General features: G+C 33.7%; 1 protein-coding gene across 5 annotated transcripts in view; it reads right to left on the reverse strand.

Annotated features, from left to right (window-relative positions):
* Positions 1-23,714, reverse strand: part of Zc3h13 (zinc finger CCCH-type containing 13) — an 83,123-nt gene that overhangs the window by 52,449 nt on the left and 6,960 nt on the right. For 3 of the 5 annotated variants that reach the window (XR_001231840.1, XM_013506957.1, XM_005409093.2), the window contains exons 2-7: positions 21,556-21,681; positions 21,126-21,235; positions 19,378-19,489; positions 11,784-11,892; positions 4,066-4,205; positions 3,323-3,480 (exon numbers count right to left, since the gene is read on the reverse strand). Coding sequence is in view for 4 of the 5 variants with exons in the window: in XM_013506957.1 (XP_013362411.1) it covers positions 3,323-3,480; positions 4,066-4,205; positions 11,784-11,892; positions 19,378-19,489; positions 21,126-21,235; positions 21,556-21,672 (746 nt within the window). In the remaining variant the exon portion in view is untranslated. Of the gene's footprint in view, positions 1-3,322; positions 3,481-4,065; positions 4,206-11,783; positions 11,893-19,377; positions 19,490-21,125; positions 21,236-21,555; positions 21,682-23,714 lie in introns of those variants that run through there. The other 2 variants (XM_005409094.2, XM_005409095.2) reach the window with 2 other exon arrangements.

Here is a 23,714-nt window from a genome sequence, read left to right on the forward strand (position 1 = left end):
AAGTCTAACTACTGGCTTGTCACTTCAGTTGACTTACTAGCACTGCCTGAAATACTCCACTGAATTTTAAATGAAATTCTAATACAAACAGCTTATTGTATGACCAGCAACGAAATTAGAAGCTCATCATCTGACATACTCTAGTCAGTATGAACTGTATAACAAACCACTATACTTAACTTTTTCTTTGTGCTTTCAATGTACTGTTTTTCAGGCCTTTCTATTCAATTATTAAGCTAATAGTTCATCCATTATTAAACTAATAGCTCAACATAATACAATATAGGAAATATAGTTAATCAAGTGGCCAAATATTTATCAAAGGATAAGTTACTAATGAAGTACTAAATGAGACTGTATTAAAAAAGATTAAAGTACTATCATCTAAAATGGTTATTAAAACTTTCTGTGAAGAGATTAAATTTCAAAGATGTCAGAAGGGACAAGAAAATGAAGACAAAGTATTTCTGATATAGTTTACTAGAGAAATGAATAGAACAGGTAAGCAGACAAAGGACAAGCAGGGTGGATCACATCACTTGGGTCAACTTCTTCCACACCCTTTTATAATACTGACTCAATCCCAGGAACAAAGAAAAGGATCAAGTCAACTTTAGTAAATGCCTTATTACAATGCAAAGGTCTATACAAAATAGGCACTGTGGGGAGATAGAACCCTTAACGTACCCTCAAGATCCCAATTTTCAAGGAGCTTAAATTTAATACTGGTTGCAAAACATATATATCATAGCTAAAATATAATGCAAAAGGCAATTAATATTAAAAAGAAAGCATAAACAAAATCTGATAGGTACACAAAGGGAACAAAACTTCTATTCTCTAAGGAGAAATGGGAAAACTTACAATTTAAATTAAACTTAGAATTTAATTAAATTAGATTGATGGGTTGAATGTAGAAGACAGCAGATGGCACAGAAAACCACGGAGTTTTACAAAGGCACAACACTTTAATCAGAACTGTTAACATTTCTCTGACAGCAATTTTAAGAGGAACTAGGAGAGCTAAACGTTATCTCCCTGGTGTAAGAACATGAAAGAGTAAATCAAACCCAGAAAGTACAACAGATAATAAGAAAGGGAAAGAAATTGCTCAAAGGAAGCAAAAACTGGGATGAGCAAAAGAAGAAAAAGAAAGTACTAAGTCATTTTATATATCTATATAGATATAGATATATGGATCAGGGCATAACTGTACTGCTGGTGTCTGATGGTTTGTTGAGCGGAACAGTTAATGATTAAAAGTTTTTTTTTAATATTTTGACCAATTTTGCATGCTTGAATCTGGTAATCTGAGCAACTTATGTGACAACAATTTGCAGTATAACAACCATTGGTGAATTCCTACAATCCTGTCTAGTGAAACTATGTATTATCTCTAATGTTCTTTTAAATTATTATTTTCTTATTCCCTTTAATGATTTGATCAATTTTCTATTATTACATCTGGTAATCTGAGCAACTTTGATGAAGAAAACAATATGTAATATAACAACCACTGTTAATCCCTATCATTTGGTTTGAAACCTTGTATAATTTTTAATGTCCTTGCTTTGTTTTGTATTTTGCTACTGTTCTTTTTTTGTACTATTTTCTTTAAAATAATCAATTTTTTTAAAAAAAGGAAGGATCAACTGGAATGAAGGAGAGGTGAGGAAAAAGAAAGAGAAAAAAATGTATATGCATACACAGGACAGCTAGGATAACGGTACTACTAATATTTGTTGGTTTATTGAAAGTTAATGTGCAATTGTTTGAGCAATCTTGCATGCCTATATCTGGTTATCTGAGCAACAATTCTGAAGATAACATTATATAACAACCGTTGTTAATATCCTATCACCATGTTTTGAAATTGTGTATCATTTTTATTGTTCTCTGTGCTGTTTCATGTATTTGTTTTTGTTATTTTGGGGTTTTTTTTCTCTTTAAAATGAAAAATAAAACTTGTATGTAGATACAAAAAAAATGAAAAAAAATGTAAATACATAAGCTTGTAAAGAGTTGGGACACTAGATAAGGTAAATACAAGTTAGGCTGATAGAATAATGTATGCAGAGTAACCAGAGTCTGAATTATGCTAAGTGTCTAGAAACTAGAAAGGAGATAATAATAATATCTGCCAACTTATCGGACCACTCAGGACCTTGCCCTTGCCAGGCAGGCACTTATGCCACTGAGCTATATCCCCAGCCCCCTGCCAACTTATCAAAGATTTTTAGCTATAAAAAAAAAAAAAAACTGATTTATGCACTTTAATTATAATTTAAATATAATGATACCTCGGTTCACAAATTCAATTCTCCCCACGACTATGGTCACAAACTGAACTGGACAAGAACTGAATCAAATTTCCTAATTTTTTTTTTTTGTTGTGTTGTTTGATCTTTTTGAGACAGGGTCTCCCTATGCAGTTCAAGCTGGCCTTGAGCTCATGTTGTAGCCCAGGCTGGTCTCAAACTTGCAATGATCTTCCTGCCTCAGCCTCCCAAGTGTTGGGATTACAGGTGTGCATCACCACGCCTAGCATAAGGTCAATTTTACACCTAACCACTGAATTTGATTTGGTTCTCATCCGACCAGTTTGTAACCAGAGTCACAGAAAGAATCAAGTTTATGAACTAAGGTACCACAAAGTGGCATTAAATGAAAACATGTTTGCTGCCCTATTTTTTCTCTTTCAATGTAACAATACTGATTCATTCTTATTTTTATTTCTTCAACTAGCTACTATCAAATTCCTAAATAATATACTCAGCTACTAGGTATACACTTTAAAAAATATAATCTTGATCACGTACACAAAGATAAGAATGTTCATTATGTATATAAATCATAATCACTGATAACCAAAAAAAAAATGTTCAACAACAGAAAAGTAATATGTAACATACTAATGAACTAAGGCTACATGTAGCACTATAAAATATAAAAATATTGAATGAAAATGTACAAGGAAAGTTATATATTTGTATTATAATTAGATGAGAGCAATACTGTATTTTGCAAAACAGTGAATTTAATGAAAGTATACACACTGAGGCACACATATCATAAAGACCAAATTCAAGAGGAAAGAACAAGAAATACATCTATTATTTTTTCTTAAAAACTAAAAAGCTCTGAAGTGTATGTGGATTTGCCAGATATGCTGTTCCCTATAGTTTTAACCTTTTTTAAGAAGAAAAAACCACAGTAAATACTAACTATACTAAAAGTACCCTTCTATAATCAACTAGGTAGCAATTCTTTTTTAGTAACCATTCAGAAAAAAGGTAACTTCTGGCACTATCACCCTACTGACCTCTGCTGGTCCAACAGGGGAGAAGATACTGTAGATGTCTTCCTATCTTTCTTGCTAGCTGAAGAGGACTTAGGGCTTGATTTTCGCTTTGGAGATTTGCTAGATTTTCTTAAAGAAGGTGATGGCGACAATTTTGATCTAATCACTTCTGGCGAAACCTTTCAAAAGAATTCAGTAGTCAATTCAGAAATTCCTTCACTCATGCTACAACAGAATATACATCTTAATTTCATGAAAAAATTCTTAGATTAAAAATTAAAATACTACTATAGTCACCAGCTGTTGAGAATAGTCTAACTCATGTTTCCAACCAGTATGATAATTAACTACCCTAACATACAACAGTACCAAGAAAACAAATTAAAAATAATGAAATTTCAAAAAAAAATCACAAATTATATTCAAGTGAATTTTAATCTCTACACCTTAGAAAAATGAGTAAGATATTCTAGGAATGGCATGGGCCTATAACAGACACATTGATTCAACCCTCATAGTAGCTGGTGATTCTAGGCAACGGGGCTTCAGTTTTATTCAATAGCAAAAGTATTTCCTCTTATCTAAAAGATTAATGTGAAGATTAAATGATTAACACATATGGAGTTGCTGATATACAAGGAGTTGATCAATGTACCCGTATCCTAGTATAATTTAAGACGCAGGTACGAATTAGATGCAAAGATTTCTGTGATCAATTTTCATGTTTGTAATTAATAACATATATATTGCAATAAAAAGGATACCTCCTTCTTAATGATAATTTCTTCTCTCTTCTCCATATTTTCTTGTTCCAACTTCATTAATTCCCTCTGTATCTTCTGACGCTTCATTTCCAATGATAACTCGTGAACATAATCATAATTAATATCCCCGTTGTCAGAATCTTTAAAATAAAATTGCACTGCTGGTCAGTAACTATAATTATCTACACAAAATTATAGTTTTTCTACTGATTTTATATACACATTTAAATGGAAGACTCTTTAATTAGAATAACATACTTTTGAGAATTCCCCCCCTCCCCCCCATACCAGGAATTGAACTCACGACCTCACACTTGCCACTGAGCTAAATCCCCAGCCCCACATAAGTTCTTTTGTTTTTGTTTTTTTTTTGGTACTGAGAATCGAACTCAGGACCTTGTGCTTGCTAAGCAGGTGCTTATGCCCCTGAGCTATATCCCCAGCCCAGAATAACATACTTTTGAAAAATACAAGAAATACTGTAGACACAATCACCATGGCTGGTTTCTTCATGAAAAGCCATACATTTTTAAGGATCACTATCTGAAGATTAGGCTTTTCATCAGAAATTGAGATTTTAAAAGCTGCAATTCAGGCTGAGGATGTAGCTTCAGTGGCAGAGTGCCTGCACTTTCTGCTGCATGTGCAAGGCCCAAGGTATGAGTCCCAGTACTACAAAGGCAAGAAGGAAAGGAAGACAGGAGAGGGGAAGGAAGACAGGAGATACCAAAGCCTTCAATATTTCCTGCTACAGACATGATTATTTCCTTGACTTACTTGAAGATTCATCAATCAAGTGAGGTCATATTACACATGCAGCATTACTTCTATGTCACTATGATACAACCGATTTATATCTAAAGCAAAAATTAACTAATTTTAATACTAATGTATACATATATACAATTTCTCAAGGGTTTTTTAACATGTTAATTTCAACCGATTTATACTAGTTCTTTAAATTAGGCTGGACAGCGTAGTACATGCCAGCAATCCCAGCACAGGCAGGCGGCAGGAGGATCAGCACAAGTTCAATGCCAGCCCAAGCTACACAGTGACTTCATGGCCAGCCTGAACTACACAGTGAGACCCTGTCTCAAATAAAAGAAAGAAAAAAGAAAAAAATGAATTATCCATCTTAATGGATCTAATGCCATCTTACCATATCCAATTTTTTTAAATTAAAATGAAAAGAAGATTGACAGAAAAAGGGAAAGAGGAGAAAGAAGGGCAGTATGAAGATCTATTTTGTTATGATCAGTTTTCCATGGCTACTGGCACTCAACCCCTCACCTACATGTGACATAAATGCCAAAAGGCCTGGAGGAAGAACTGACAATGACATCTATTCTAACCAATGACCATGTTGGGCTTGACTGATCCCAAACTGAGGTGCCTTGTCAAGCTACACTTTCAGTACTTTATGTATTTCTTAACCTGAGGTAAAGAAAATGAAGAAACTAAAAAACAATGAAGATGAACAGTCCCATTTAATTGGTTAAAGAACAAGCACATAGACATCATCATCATCAAGTATACCTCAAATGAGGTAGAATGCAGCCATCCATTCACACTTGGGGACTGAGAAAGTAGCTATATATTATCTGTGTGATCAAACTTGATTACTCATCTTATGCTGGACAATATCTCCGTAAATTATAAAAAAAAGACTGACTCATGTTTCTTAATCAGGAAACAATTACTAAATATTTAAGGGCATATCGTTTTTACTAGGTGATTTAATTAAATGATTAGCTGTCTCCAGTTACTACATCATACTCCATTGAGACTCTTTACTTCAATGAATAAAATGACTCAATGACCTGGCTTGATTATTCTTAAACAAAATTCTATCACCAAATACCTAAATAAAACAAAAGAAAGAATAATTTTGAAAGTTTCATCAATAATGACTTAGGAATCTAAAAAGTGTTACCAGGAAATATCATCAATACAGAACACACATAAGAAACGAGAAGGTGGCTTTCAGTCTCAATTGCCAACTACTCAATCATAAGAGAAGCCTGAGCAGATAAATTACATGTCAAAGTCAATGTACTATAGGCAACATATTTTGCTGTGGGGAAAAGCTCCTGAACCCTTACTCAGAAAGTACTTATTTTATGCATACCTGTTTTAATCAAAACTCAGATATTTTCCTATTCTATGAAAGAAGAAACAGAGCTGGGAATGGTGGCACATGTTTATAATCTGATCACTAAGTAGACTGAGGCAGGAAGATCTCAAGTATGACTCTTGCTAGGACAACTTAGTGAGAAACAGTCTCAAACTAAAAAAAAAAAAAATAAAAAGGACTGGGGATGTGTTTCAGTGGTAGGGCACCATTACAGCCTGAAGTTATTTCTAAAATTACCTTATGAATATTGATTCAGAAAAATGATTCTAACTCAATAGGAAACCATGAAGCGTAACTAATGGTATATTTAATAAGACTGATTTTAAAAGCATATAACAGAAAAATATACGCAACAAATAAGGAATGGTGGACATATGAATAAATTACTGACAATTAGTAATTACTAACTGACAGTGGGCAAAGGACATGAAAAGTATGTATAAGGATTACATACTGTAAATATTTGAACACCTCCTTTTGTTTTTATTTGTAATGTATTCTCACCATTAAAGTTTTAAACAATTCTGAGTACAAAGTAAAATATGAAATTCCTTATACTCCTCCAATTGCCATCCTCACTGCAGTGCTAATACTACTAGCAGTACAATATTGCATATATTAAAAATCTTTATAGCTTTTTCACTGAAACAAGGAACCAGAATTACAATGTCCTATGAACAAGATCTTTCCATGTCACACAGACAGCTCAATCATCTTCACCTTAACATCTACAAACTATTTCACAGTATGAATATACTATTAACTTATTTGAGCAGTTCCTTTATTTTGAGAAGACATGTGGTTTGTTTCAACATTTTGCGCCTAGAAACAAGACTTTAATGAACACTTTGATACCTACCATAGTTCACAAGTACCAGTATTTTTGGCAATTTTCTCAAACTACATTTGTTGAATCAAAGATAAGTATAATTTCTATTTTAACTATGACCAAACTGCACTCCAAAACACCTTTACCAATATAAACTTCCACCTGAAAACATAAGTAATTTTTCATTTCTGCCAAATTGATGAAACACTGGTGAAAAATTCTGTCTTTATTTTTATGGAGCCCTGTCTCCAACCCAAGGCTTCGTGCATGACAGGACAAGCATTCCATCACTGAGCTATATTTCCACTCCTATCTTTATTTCCTGTCAGCCTTTCTACGCAGTAAGGTTCAGCATTTATTGGCCATTTCTGTTTCACACACATACATCTTTAGCCTTTTTTCAACCAGATTACCTTCTCATGAATGAGGGAACTCATTATATGCATATGTACTTTTAAACATTTTTACTAATGCTTACATATACAAGTACTTTCTTTTAGTCTACTATGTATCTTTAACTTCTATATTTAGTTATCAGAAATGTCTAATTTTTATATAATCAAGTCTTTTGAAGCTTTTGGGTTTCAAACTTGGTTTTAGGAAGATGAACTGCCTCCAAGATTACCAAAACATGTTCATACATTTTCTTTCATTGCAATGATACTTTTTGTTTTTACATGTTACAGCACGTAATGAACAAATATGAGAAATGTAAGAAAACAAAGTTTAAAAAAAAAAAAAAAGATAAAACAGACCAAGAGTTGGAGTGTAGGAATAGAGCCACAATAAAAATGTGTACTTATTCCTGAAAGCAATGAAAAATTAGGAAATTATAAACAGAACAAAATGAACTAATTTATTTTTTATATTCTACAACTCACAGAGTAGAATATATCTGCAATACATATATTTCATAAAATGAGTGCCTAGGATATATACAGAAATCCTATAATCAAATCAATAAGAAACTGGTAACATACTAGAAGAATAGGCAAAAGTCTGGAACAGGCCATTTAAAAAAATGGCTTAAACTATCACCAATAAATATATGAAACTTTTGACTTCATTAGAAAACTGCAAAATGAAACCACAATATCTCTATATACTTCTCAAAGCCTAAAATTAAAAGGGCAAAAAAATATCATATGGTTAACTGGCACACTATTTTTGATTTTCCATTATCTACTAACAGTGGACAGGCACATATTCCATAGCTCAGCAATTCATACAATGAGGAAAAATGGGTAATTTTTATTAAGAGATATTGAAGAATAATAATAGCACCTTATTCATAATAGCCCCAACTTGAAAATTACTCAAATGCTCCTCAATAATAGAATGGATAAATTATGGTATATTCATAAAATGAAATACTATTCTTATATTGCAGTAAGAATTAATGAACTCCATATTGTAATACAGCTAATGAAAGAAGCTAGACATGAAAAGGGGATGTTGCTATAGATTTGTTTATATGTACTGCACATACTTCAGTAAAAGAAAAAAAAAATTTTTAAGTTTATCCTAGCTTTAGAGAATGGATTAAGGGACAACATTAAGCAACAGATGGAATTAGGAAGTTATTTTGGTAAAATAATGCAAAAGCAATAAACATGTATTTTAAAACCTAGAATACTAGTAGTAAACTAAGAGAAATAGAGGGTTTTCAAAGGCATTTTCTAGGTAGAAATATCACAGCTCTGAAAATACCTACGTGGAAGGGATGAAGGAGTGTCAATGATAACACTCAGTGTTAGGGACCAGGTAAGAAAGCAGTACTCTTATGAAACTCAGATGGAGATGTCCAGTTGATGAATTCTAACTATTTCAACCTGGAGTTCAACTAAGAGTTCCAGATTTCAGGGTAATTAACATGTAAGTGAATGCAGCACTGGGATCATAATTTATTCTAGAAGAAAAAATGAAGAGTAAAAAAAGGTGGTAGGCAAAAGGTAAATAGCTAAGTCTTAGAAGCTATTCCCAAACACATATGGTTCTCAAAGAGTGGTGAAAGAATTATTAGGGGCTCTCTTAGGTAATTTTGGGAGTTCTCAAAGTTCAAAACTATTTTTATAGTAACATTACATATTTGTGTGGCTTACTAATTCTCTCCTGCATGTATGACTGCATTTTCCAGAAGATATACCTTTAAGAGACTGAATTAGAAGCAAATGTAAAAATCTAGCTATGTTTCTATTATATCACATATTAAAATGACTTCCAAAAACATTTAAAGCATTGCCACTTCTTAAATTTTTTTTTGCCATGTAAAGCAGTTACTTTTCATAAAAATATACAATGCGTTTATTATTGTCACTGTAAGATGACTTAAAAAATAGCTTTCAGATTTCAAAATTCAATCTCTAACTTGATAATTATCGAAAAACATACTCCACAAAGAGAAAAGCTTAGCTGGGTATAGTGGCATGCACTGAAGTCTGGCAGGCTAAGGCAAGAAGAAATCAAGTTAGAACCTAGCCTGGGCAATTTAACAAGACACTGTCTCAAAATAAAAAATGAAGGGCTGAGGATACAGCTCTGTACAAAGGCCGTGGGTTCAATCTCCATTACTGAAAAAAGTAAGAACAAAAAATTTTTTAAGGAGAAGGAGGAGGGAGGATAGTAGGAGGAAGAGAGCTCATTGGCGTCGTTAAAGAATACAAATACATCCTACAACTGAAAAGCTGAAGAAACACTACTATATACCAATTGTTCCTGAGTTTAGCTAAAACTGCTACTCACTTTATAGTTTATTAACCAGTTTATCTTACTATTCATGCACTGAAATGATTAATACGCTTCAATATTTCTTCAGTAGATAACTTTTAAATCACAGAGATGCACAAAAATTAAAACCAGTGAGTTGGGCTGGGGATATAGCTCAGTGGCATAAGCGCCTGCTTGGCAAGCGCAAGGTCCTAAGTTTGATTCCCGGTACCAAAAAAACAAACAAACAAAAAAAACAAAAACCAGTGAGTCTTAAAAGAAAACACCATGTGATGTCTTATATATATAACTATTAAAGATATTTACATTCACTTTTAAGAAAATTTTCTATATAAAGACTCCTGTAATAGAATCACTTTAGATTCCTTTGAGAAGATACTCAAATGTAAGTCTTAGAGATCACCCAGTATACAAGGAGTTTCTATATAAGACAGAAAGCCTTGAACAGGAAAACAGGAAACTAAAATGTCATACATGGAAGCCAAAAAGAATGTTTTCTAAGGTAGGAGTTCTGAGCTGTGTCAAATGCTACAGAAAGGTCATATATCACAAAGACAAATACACCTCCATTTATTCAGTGAAAAGGAGAAAAGCTGTGAGAGCAACTGCAGAGCAGTTTCTGTGGAGAGGCAGATCTGAAGACTACAGTAAATACCAGGTAAAAAAGCAGAAAGGGTAACATACAGAACTCTGAAGAATTTAGCCTGTAAGTGGCAATAAGGAGGGTGATAGCCAAAGTTAATATGGGGAGAAGAGAAAATGGATGCAAAAGATAGGGAAGAGAATATACATAACTGAACACACTGTCAAGGTAGTGGAAATCAGATTTAGAATACAGTACAGGGAATTACTGACTATAAAACAGGAGGAATGCCCTTTGCAGAAATGAGGAAAACAAATACCGTGATATATTAATTAATCACTCAACTAATTATCAAAGGAACACTATAGCTGCCTTTACTGTAACTATGTAAAAGAGGTATTGAATTGGATTATAATATGCCAATGAATTAATCATAAGGAAGTTTAGAAACAACTTTTAACACACCACTGTCCCAAGGATAGAACATATTTCCTTAATAGTACTGATGTTTCAATTACTGGAGAGATGATCAGGATACTTTTCAAATCCTGGTCTACATACATCTTCAGAGATCATTCTGAAATATATCAGTATTTTAGGCATGTAAATTCTTGGTTCTGTGTCACAAGGTCTCAATTTGGCCATAAGCTCAATAATATATAACTAAATGGGCACTGTTATGCTCTAATAAGTTTATTTGCAAAAAACAGGTTATAATGTATATTCTGTAGTTTTCTCATCTCTGATTTAAATTTTCAGTTTATCACTGAAAAACAATTGCTGACTTTCTAAAACTCTTACTTTTCTCATCAGTAAGCAGAGTAATAAAGGTATAAGTTGCATATTTAATGCATTTAACATATGTTGAATTTCCTATCTCTGTATCTGGTGGCTTAAGGTTAGATTCCACCTTCCAGAACATCAAAGAGGTCAAGTCAGAACACTCACAATATGGAAAGCAAATGGTTATTTTTTAAGACAATGACTCAAAAATGATTTTGCTGGTTTTCATGAATACATCCCAGGATTTAACTATCATCTGACTGGTTTTCCCTGAAAAACGAAGGTCAACAATTTCTGGAAATAATTATCTCAGGCACTTAAGTCTTAAAAATCTCATTTTAAATATTTTGTGTAAAGTAACACAAATTTAGATTTGATTTTTTTAACCTCAGTATTAAAGAATTTCAAATTTTATGAATGTAATACATTCCCAAAGAACTATCACATGGCAAAGTTCTAGAGAGAAAACAACATGAAGCTGAAATAGGCAGCACAAACCTCTTTTTCTGCCTTTATATTGCTGTTATATGCCAGCTTCTGCATTACAACACAGAAGTAGGACAATAGATAGTTCTGCAACAACAGAAAGATCACAGCTTTAAAGTCTAGAGAGGGAATCATCAAGAACTGATCAGATAAGCAACGATCTTGAAACTCACCATCTCTATTCGTTTCCCATTCTACATTTTCTTCTTCACTTTCCGGAGTTCTCTCCTTGGTGATTTTAATATCTTCCTTTTCCCTGTGTCTCCCCCTTGAAGATTCTTTCTAAGAAGTACATATATACACATGGAATAAGTGTTTTAAAAATTATATAAGGTGGCAGGTTATTATAATATATAACATTTTGATTTCATTCATCTTTGTTTCAAAGAAGGAATTTTGTAAATAGTCATTTATCTATAAGCAGGGAAAATGACAAATTCTAGCATAACACCACAATGAAAAATTATAGAATGTAAGGAACAGCAATACGGTAAATGGCAGATGTGGCTAAGATTTAAAAAACAGAATGCAAGTCTAATACCGTAATAGGTATCTGATATTATCCAATGTATCCAGTTTCTATGTAAAAAACCTTGGGGAAAAGACAGTTTATTTTTTTTTTTGTTTTTTCCGGTACCAGGAATTGAACTCATGACCTTGAGCTTGCCAGGCAGGCGCTGTGCCACTGAGCTAAATCCCCAGCCCCTAAAAAGACAGTTTAAAATGGATAAAATACACTGGGCATGGTGGTGTATGTCTATAAACCCTGCACTCAGGAGGTTGAGGCAAGAGAATCCTCATGAGTTCAAGGTTAGCCTGAACTACATAGCAAGACTGTCAAAAAAAAAAAAAAAAGAAAAGAGAAGAAAAGAAAACCAACACACACACACACACACACACACACACACACACACAGACTAAAATACAATGGAAAGATTTGTAAGTGGCCATATTAATCTAAATCACAGAAAACTCTCAAAAATAATTATCTAAGTAAGACTTACACACTAAAATAACAGCCATTTTCTTACATGCCTAAGGATAAATTTAACCTCATTTCATACTTTTATAGCCTTCCAAAAAAAAGATATTTTACCAAATAGTCCTAAATAATGTAGTAAACAAATAAGATTTACATATCGTTCAAAGGCAAGCCACAGCCTATACACTAAACAGGACAACAATAACCCAACTTACAAAATTCATTTGAATATCCTATTACATAAGATTTGAAACCACATTTCACTAGGTGGTGAGAAAATAACCAGTGTCACATAACTGTTATCTTTGCATCACAGTGAAATTCTCACTTTTATTCACAATTTAAATACTATGAAAAGAAATGAAAAATGATAGTAAGTACTGAAACTTTCTTCTGAGCATTACCAACTCATACACAAACTGATTTCTCTAACTTTTCTATTTAAAGAACTCTGATATATAGCTGCTTCTAAATTTTCCATCTTTAGATAAAAAACTGTTGCAAATAATAATTGCAAAATGACATACATGGTTGCTGGTAAGACAACAAATGGTAACAAAAATCACTGAAAGACTAGGAGAATAATACTTGCTATGGAAAAATTGCAACAGGTCAAGGAAAAAGAAACAGGCTTTTATTTATACAGAAGACAAAAGGAAAAAGAGGAACACAATCTATTTTTAATCATAAAATATAGTCTGTAATACATTAATGAAGAGCTATTATATATCTCATACAATTTTTGAATATACTTTAGTATATACCCATACCACAAATATTTTATAGGAAGTTATCTCCAAATATTTGAATAAAATATTGTGTTTTCTGTCTAAAGTATCATATAATACCCAACTACAAGTTTAACTGAAAAAGATTTCAGAGCATTAGTTCTATGCTACAAAAGAGACAAAATAATCTGCAATACCAAACCCACATTGTTTTTCTAATACTCTGCCACTATTCCACTTCAAATCATAATATAGAAAATTATTTTGATATCATATTAGGAAGGTCTACCTTGTTTAAAAGAATGTATCTCTTCATTTTCTCTACAACACTCTGTTACTTATTCAGGCATGGTATTCATTTATGAAATACAATTACTTCACTTTTCTCCATAGTCAAATAATAGGGTCCAGCATTTCCTGTCACATATGGTACAGCACCGTCCTGTATTTCTTGAACAGAATCGTTTTTCATCTTATTTCTCTTAAATTCAAACATATGAATTAGAAACATAACCTTCTGACTATTCCATTACGTATTCTTATTTTAGTCACATTCCTCATCACTGGGACAAAACACTCAACACCACAACTTAAAGGAGAGGCTCATCCTGGCCCAAACTTTAGCACACAGCAGGCTGGTTCCAAGGCAGGAAGACATGGGGGAGGGGACTAGATATAGGAAAGCTGCTAACAGGGCGGGCAGGAAGCAGAGAGCCAAGGGAAGAGCGAGGATGGGAGCCATTCCCTTCCAGGCCGCGCTCCCAGTGACCCACTTCTTCCTACAGACCCTACCTCCTCACAGCAAGTCAGCTATAGCACCCCCAAACCCAATCTTCTTCCAGAAACCCTACCTATGACTGCATGAAGCTCCTGAGGGACATTTAGATATAAACCACAGTCATCTTGGAACATACAGGGATGATCAAAACATACGTGTGTGCTTCAGTAAAAAACTTATAGTAAAAGACAGACTGCCTTTAATCCTCCTGAAAGTAATCCCCACACTTTGAACAGTTACCACTTTCTGAAGCACCTGCATAAGTCCACTTTCACAAGTGTCTTTAGTGTGCTCAAAAATACAATGAATGTTACTGTTGAGTGCCATCCAATGAAAAGGCAAACTCATAAAAACGCTACAATGTGTCCTCATTACTTACTGGATGGGGAACCATGCAACTTCTGGCTGCTTTACAAAGTCAAAATGATCATGAAAAGTAAACATTTTCAGTAAATTCAGGACAATGAAGCACCCACAACAGCGCTATTAAGACACTTATAAAAGACTTCCAGAACTGCTACAAAAACCGGCAAGAAAGATGGTGTACATGTGATAAAGGGATGGGGGATTCTAAGGAGTTAAGGAAATGTGTCTTTTACTGTGATGCATTTTTAAAATTTAAACATTCACCTTACTTTTCTATTATACTGTGTATGCATATTGAAATATGTGTTGAAAAACCACAATATTTTAGCCATACCTCATGGGACCAAATATTTCAGAATTTTTTTTTCAATTTCAAAATTCAATGAGTACTACTGACAGTAAGGTCTGCATTAGCAGCCACCTGTGATCAAACATATAAATATTTTTGTAGCAAAATAGGAATTTACCAACTTGGTAAAGAATATAATCAGATCAGTTCAAGATCAAGATTTGCTGCCAAATAAGTCTACAGTTAACTCAGAGATAATGTTTGGTCTTAGGTTTCTTGGATTTCAGAAATATAATCAATGATTGTAGAGGGCTAGCATTACAGGAATACAACATCATGTTCAACTGATTATGGACATATAACTTACTTAGGGCTAGGGTTAGGGCTTTTACTTTATTTTACATTCATATAGCATGAACATTATATGTGCGTGCAGATTATGTTCACTATGAATTTCATTTTAAATAGTAAGGAGGCATTAAAAGAATCTGATGTAAAAAGGAAATATAGAGGATGACACGAGTTGAGAATCAGTATTATAACAAAACAATAAAATGTTAGGAGCTTTTTAAAGAAATAATCCAACCTCCTATCTTATGCAGAAAACTTTTCTTTTAAATTTATATAGATATAGAAACCTTCTACTGAAAGAATTTGGCAGGAAAAATTTATCTCCCATGGTCTCTACTGATGGCTCTCTACTATCAAACTCCTTTGCTTCCATTTCTTGAGAGTTTTACTTATTAAACAATCCTTACTTATACCACTCTACAATTTCTATTGACCTCTGAACTTGTGGGAAGGAAAAAAAAGCCCATATCAAAAGTACCCAGTATGTTTAGCATACAATGCTTAACATGCATTTGCATTTCATGTTTTTCACATACTCCAATTATTTTCCCATCTTCTATGCATTAATTTACCAACATGCTTCAATACATGATATCCAAAATTAACCTGATCTTGGCAGAGATGAGAGACTCTATATGGTAGGATGTAAGTTCGGCCCAAACTATTTGACAGATTAAATGCTATCTTTACTTCAACCCCTGAATGCTACTCTGCAGATGACCAAATGATTTTAAGGTTTATAAGGAGACTCAGAATAGACAATATAACACTAAAGAAGATCAAAGTCAGAAAACTGACCCTATTTCATGACTTCCTATGCTACAGTAATCGAGACAACCTAGTAGCAGCAGAAGTGACAAATATATCAGAGAAATAGCATAGAAAGCTAAAATAAACCCATATGGATATAGTCAACTGATTTTTGACAAAAGAACAAAGACAATTTAAATGGAGAAAGAACAGTCTTTCTACAAGTGGTGCTAGAACACTGAACACCTGAACAATAAAAAAAAAGAAGCTGGGCACAGACATTACACATTTCACAAAAATTAACTCTAAATGACCAACGTGTCAAAGACCTAATTACATACCTTGCCAAAAAAGATATACAGATGATAAACATGAAAAGATGTTCATCACATTATGTTACTAAGGAAATAACACACAAAACAATAAGAGATACCACCTATCTAAACAACCTAAACTCAACACACTCACAACACCAAATGCAAGTTAGCTGTGGAGTAACAAGAACACATTCATTGATGGTAGGGATGAAAAATCACACAGCCACTGGGAGTGGTGGCACACGCCTGTAATCCCAGCACTTGGGAGGCTGAGACATGAGGACCTTTGCGAGTTTAAGACCAGCCTGGGATACAAAGTGAGCTCAAAGCCAGCCTGAACTGCAGAGTGAAACCCTGTCTCAAAAAAAAAAGACGAAAAATGACACAGCCAATTTGGAAAAGTCTGTCAGATTTTTACAAAACTAAAAATACTCTCCTCATGCAATCCAGGAACAATACTCTTGGTATTTAGCCAGAAGAACTGAAAATTATGTCCACAAAGAAACCCTGCACATAAAATATCTATAGCAGCCTTGTTCATAACTGTCAAAACTTGAAAGTAATCAACATGTCCTTTAGTAAGCAAATGCATAAACAAACTGAATAGCAAAAATTCTACTACAGACTTTGGACAATAATGATTTGTCAATAAAGGCTCACTTGTCACAACAAATTCACCACTCTGGGATGAGATTAATAATTGAAAGAGGTTGTGCATGTGCAGGGAGAGGGCACACAGGCGAGCTCTGTACCTTCAATTCAATTTTGCTAAGAACCTAAAACTGTTCTAAAAAATAATCTATTAGAAAAAGATAAGACAAAGGAAATTACCTATAGTTGATATCATAAACAAAAGGTTGCTACAGGTTGAACACCACTAGCACAAAAATCTGAAATCTAAAATGCTTCAAAATCTGAACATTTGAGCACCAACATGATACCACATGTGGGAAATTCCACACCTGACCTTGTACAACAGGTCTCAGTGAAAACAAAGGTGCACAAAAAAATACTGTGCAAAATTACCTTTCAGTTTCATGTACCTTAAATGAAACATAAAAAAATTTCATGTTTAGATAGCAGTCCCATTCCCAATATATCACAAAGCAGGTGCTTTGTGTGTACAAGGACTTGGGTTCAAACCCTAGCACCACGAAAACAAAACACCCCAAAACAGAAGAAAGTTTTTACCGTATCTTAAGTTACAAAAACACTACTACCTACACCATTCAGACTTTCACTGAAAAACTAGAATGGGACAACTGGTAATCTGAAAGTAATGAAGTTAGACCTTTGCCATAAATGAAAATCAACTCAAAATGTGTCTGACTTAAACAGTAAGAACTACAAAAATTTTTAAGAAAACAAACATAAACGTTTGTGATTTTGGATTAGAAAATGGTTTTTAAAATGATACCAACAGTACAAGCAAAAACAAAACTAAAGCTAAGTTGGATTTCATCAAATGAAAACATGTGTTTTAGGGATCAAGAATGTGAAGACAGCTGGGTTTGATGGTAAGTGTATACAATCCCAACTACAGGAGGCTGAGGCAGGAGGATCACTTGTGCCCTGGATTTCAGCGCCAGGCTGGGTAACAAAACAAAGCCTCTCCTTGGAAAAGAAAGGACAAGACAGTAGAGGGGGAAAAGGGGGAGAAAGAATATGAAAATACTGAATAGGAGAAAGTATGTTCAAGTCATGTAAATGGTAAGGGGCTTCTACATAAAATTTAAAGAACTCAGGGCCAGGGATATAGCTCAGTGGCACAGCACTTGCCTGGCAAGAGGGAGGTCCTAGAAAACTTAAGTAAAGAAACAGACATAGAAGCAGAAAATTTAGTTTGATTCCCTGTACAAAAAAAAATTTAAAGAACTCTTAAAACTCAGTAATAAAGACAATCAAATACAGTATTTAAAATGGGTAAAAGATTCCCAAAGATGGACAAATATCCATTAGCAGATGAAAAGAGGGTCTATAGAATCAGCTATCTGGGAAATGCAAATCAAATTACAGTTACTGTATATTATCACTTCATGCCCCTAAGATGGCTATAATCAAAAAGTTAATAATGTGTACGAATGTGGAGAAACTCAAAGCCTTATACTCTGCTATCAAGAATGTAAAATGGCACAGCCCCTTAATAAAAGTCTAGTGGGTCCTCAAAAGGTTAAATATACAGTTACTACATGATTCAGCAATTCCATTCAATACAACCCAAGAGAAATGACAGTGTATGTCCACACAAACATAGCTGCATTATATACTAAGAGGCAAAAAGCCTAAATATTCACCAATTGAAGAATAAACAAACAAAATATGGTCTACCCATACAATGTCATATTATTTAGCAAACGCAAAGAATGAAATAGTGACCACTTTATGATCTTTCATGAACCCTGAAAATATGCTGAGTAAAGGATCTCGTCACAAAAGATCACACATTACATTATTCCATTTATGTGAAATGTCTAGAAAAGGCAAATCTAAGAAACAGAAAGGGGATTTAGTAGTTGCTTGGGTCTGGTGGTCAGTGGGGAAACAGAATGACGACTACCAAAAGGGTGGCGCTCCTTTATGGAGTAATGTACAGTGATTGTGTTGACAACTGTGTGACTGTGAATACCCTAAAGAAAACTGGTGTGCCCAATTTAAATGAATAAACTGTATGGTATGTGAACTATCTCAATAAATCTGCTACAAACACACCACCTAAGTATGATAAATTTCTTGAAAAAAAATACGTCTAGGAACAATTTCCATTCCTAACATTTATCTTTTCATTTATTCAATGCACTATTTATTCAATGCATCATAAATAGTGTACCTCTTCTTGTTTCACTGTCAACAAATTCACCGCTAAATTTTGTGCTTCTATGTCTATTTCTTTACCTAAGTTTTCTAATTCAATTACTGAATCCCATGCTTTGCTTTCACTGTTTTAGTGCTTAAGTGTTCCTCTGTCACTTTAGTCTTTCTTAGAGACAAAGTATGATGAATGGCTGAATTCTGAAAACTTAAAAATATATTCAGATACTCATGATCCCCACTATTCAGCTTCAGCACTGCCTATTAGTCCCTTCATCTTAGGATACTATCGTGCCTAAGTGTGTATTTACCACTCAGCATATAACATATCTAAAATTCAATTTAAAGAATCAATCACTACTGAAATTTAACTAAGTTTTAGGAAATTCATTCTGTACCCTAACAGGTGAAGATGATTCCTCTGTATTTCGCTTCTGGGGCTCACCATCCACATCTTGGCGCTTGTTCTTCATTCGTTCTCTGAGATCCCCTGTAGGTCTTTCTGGTGACCTTTGAAGCAAAATGCAACAAAAATTAAAAAATAAATCAAAACAAAAATCTCTATATAACATCTTATAAGAATATACTTATAGAAAAACCTCATAAATTTTAACTTTTCTAACTGTGCTTAGTTCCTAAATTTCTCAAAACTCTTTTCAACTTAAATATGAATATGTAAAACTATGAGCATTACTTACAGGTTTTCTCCCTATACCAAATATTTTATCAAATGGAAATACACATACAAAACAGCACAATCATAACAGCCAACTCTTTATACTGAGTCTAGTAATAACATTAATTTTATCCATTTGAGACAAAAGTTCTCTGCCCATTTTCCTCAAAACTATCTCTTATACAAAATTTTGAGTCAGCAAATATTTTCAGATGAATTAAAGCATATATTAAAATGTGGCATTCATATAAACAAAAGTTAAAATTACTGAAATAATTTCTCTAAATGTATTTATGAGTGTACTTACAAGTAATTAGACATAAATAATAAGATAACAAATGATACCCTAAATACAAGTAAGAGTATTCAGCATCACAAAAAAATGCAAATGTATATTCTTTAAGGAAACAAGGGCTGGGGATAGAGCTCAGTGGCATAGTGCCTACCTGTGCAAGCACAAGGTCCTGAGTTCTATTCCTAGTACCAAAAAAGAAAAAAAAAGCTGCCCCTCCCTTTTTGCTCTTGCTGCCTTTGCTGTTTTCCACCACCATGAACTGTTGCCCTCTGCCATATGCCACTCTGCCTTGGAGCCAGCCAAACATGGACTGAAACCTCCACAAAATGTGAGCTAAATAAACCTTTCTTTCCTTTAAAAAAAAAAAGAACAAGAAGTCAGCTAATATTAAGGATCTGAATTTTAAATTCTAATAAACTTTGAGGTCTATACACAAATTCACTTAAAGAAAAATTTCCATGTGCTAATGTTCAGTTCTTATACTGTTGCTGTAGGCTAAGTGATTAGCATAACCAACTTTAGAACTAGGTAAATTATTTGTCTACTAGTAAATTTAAATTGTTTTTGTGACATGCTTTAAAGACCATTATAAAATCATTACAAGGAAATCAAAAGAAAAATAAAAAGGTCACTATTAAGCAAGTTCCATTTAACCAAGTAAAATCATGTTCCAAATAGGAAGTATGTCTATCCACACATAATATATATTATTTACAGTAACACAAAGTCATAAAGAATTTGGCAAATGCATTTATGCCAACCAGGCTTGTATAAAATTTGAATTTATAGCATATTAAAAGCACTAAATGATACCTTACTCAAATATTTTAGTATTTTAAGGGTTAACAATAGTCTAACCTCACTAAAAATAAATTCTAATACCATTGATTTTTGCTGTCTTAATACACAATTAGAGGGAAAAAGTAAGCCATAAACGTATTACAAAAAGATACATTGCCAAGACATGTAAATACCAAACATACACATTAATTTTAAAGCTAACATTTTAGTAACCTGTAATCTTCAAAATAACAACCTAAAGGTCTTGTGGATCTTTGACTATATGTAAGACTGCTATCAAAAGAAAATCTTGTTGTACTTCAGATAGCCATACTGCATAAACTATGAAAGCCATCTTCTAATAGTATGTGAGCAGTTTAAAGATCTCACTTTACCTTCTATAATTGCTGCTGTAACCTTTTCCACGAGGTGAAGGGCCATGTACAAATCTGCATGTGTTTCCATAGAGGCAGTTGCCAGTCTTCAGCCAGTTACGGCACTGTGTCTAAGAGACAGATGTTACTGTGTAAATTTGACTTTATTTCTGGAAAAAAAGACACGCTAGTGGGACAAAATTAAGTAAAATGCTAGCAAAGCTCCCGCTAACCTGTGATATATTACTTCTCAAGGATAAAAAACATCAGAAAAAAATACAAAATACCTATAAACCCTATCACCTTTTTTACACTTTTATAAAATGTATTTAACAAAATTTACTAAACCAACATTCTCAAGTGAAATAACTTGTTCACCTTTATTATGTAGATCACTGTTTTCAGTAACAAGATTTTAAGAGAAATGTGTGACCCACGAGTGACAACTCACCTCTGTTGTACTGCCAGTGCTGGGTCCAAGTCTTTCAAATACACTGGGTCTTCGAGATGTGCTATCAGATATAGTCTTGGTATTTTCCACTGTGACTTTCCTCCTAATTTTTGACATTTTGTACTACTTTAACAAAAAAAGAAGCAAGACTGTAAAATTCTTTAGTTTAAATAACTCAGCCATAACTTAAAAATAGATAAAGCTGCAGGTAACACTGAGTATTCCTTGGGGAGAACTGAGGACAGGAAGAATGACATGTACACAAAAATAAAGTATCTTATAAAACATGCCTTATTAGTAAATTTATAACAGCTTTGAAATCTGTATCCCTTTCACAGAGCAAACAAAAATGAATCTATTCAACTGTACCACTTTTCACACTACATTCAGACTCAGAAAAAACTGCAAAATGCTTAACAACTTATTTATAAAAATTGTTTCAAAATTTAGTAACCCCATCCTTTAAGGAAAAATTGTTACTGAACAACAGGTTAACTGAAAAAGATGTGTCAGAGAAAACAGTAATGTAGAAACCAGATGAAATTTTTACTGGTAAAAGAAACAATGTTTTGTTTTGTTTTGTTGACACAAGGTCTTGCTATATGCCACGCAGGCTTCAAAGCAATCTTCCTGCCTCAGTCTCTTCAGTGCTGGGATTACAGGCATGTGCCACCATGCCAGGCTCAGCATATGCTGTATGCTTTATACAGCTTAAGTTACAGTAGAAGTGTATCCTCAAAAATCGGCATGGGAGAAAAATTAGCGCTAGTATTTTCTTTTTCTTCAAAAGTCAAAGAAAAGCAAGGGTATTTATTTTCCAGTTAAACAACAACAAAGGGCTCTTCAAGCTTGATAAAATGACCTTTTTCCAAAATAGGACAAGCTGTGGAACTAGAAAAATTCAAGGTGTTTCTCTAATCCATTCCACATTGACATAAAAGTCAAAGGTGCTAGAAGTAATTATTTTACTAACAAGAAAAGAAAGACAAATGATAAAAATATTTATAGCCAGGTGTGATGGCAAATGCCTGTAATTATGGCTCTCAGAAGGCTGAGGCAGTAGGATCACTGCAAGTTCAAGGACAGCCTAAACTACACGGCAAGGCCTATTTCAAAAAAAAAAAAAAGTAAAACCTAAAACTGTAACAGAAAGCTAATCTCATCATATAATCGATTTAATGAGAAATTAAAATATCAAATAATGGATAATATGATGTATGTGAGAACACTATTCTAGACCAAGAAATAACTGTGTACTGCTATACACTGTACACTGCTGTGAAAAGTGGGTGGGAACCACTGCTATAAGAAGTGGGTGAGAATTACTGAATAAGAACACAGCAAAAAAGAACTAAACTATACCACACTTTAAACCTTAACAGTTGTTGGAAGTTACAAGAATGAAGCACAGCAGCTAAAAAAACCTCTGAAGTTCCATTTTGTAAAGAACAAGTCAGAGGCTCATGTGCCAGGCACTGAGCTATGTCCCCAGCTATTTTAGGGTGTCACTAAACTTCCCAAGGTGACCTTTAAACTTCCCAAGGTGACCTTGACCTCGATCTTCCTGCCTCCCAATTAGCTAGGATTACAGGTCTGCACCTGGTTTGGAAGTAATCTTTACAAAGATCACAAATGTTCTTTAATAAAGTCTCAAAGTAAAGGTACAACACTTGAGAAGACATTAAATCACGAACGTACTAAATCAAACCAACCAATAATACAAATTCAAAATAACGTTTGGTTAAATTATGTTCTCCAGTGGCTGGGGAATCTGGCTCACTGGTACAGTTCTTGCCTAGCATGCACAAGGCCCTGGGTTTGTTCCTCAGCACCGTAAAAAACAAACAAATAAAACGAACAAATAAATGTTCTCCAGGTTGCATACTGTAAAAGATTTAAAAATTGAGAAGATTTGACAAACATGATGACAAATCAAGAAGAAAATATTTAATTGACACAATATGGTAGCTTACAGTCCTTACAGTCCTTACTCTTTAACATAAAATGTAACTATTGTTTTAATACAATAGTAACTACTTTTTAGCGTTTCAAAGCACTTAGAAAAGGGGCTGGGGATTTAGCTCAGCGGCAAAAGCGCCTGCCTGGCAAGCGCAAGGTCGTGAGTTCGGTTCCCGGTACAGGAGAAAAACCAAAAAAAA

The sequence above is a fragment of the Chinchilla lanigera genome, unplaced genomic scaffold, assembly GCF_000276665.1.
Source record: "Chinchilla lanigera isolate Chin_1 unplaced genomic scaffold, ChiLan1.0 scaffold00117, whole genome shotgun sequence".
NCBI classification, from domain to species: domain Eukaryota; kingdom Metazoa; phylum Chordata; class Mammalia; order Rodentia; family Chinchillidae; genus Chinchilla; species Chinchilla lanigera.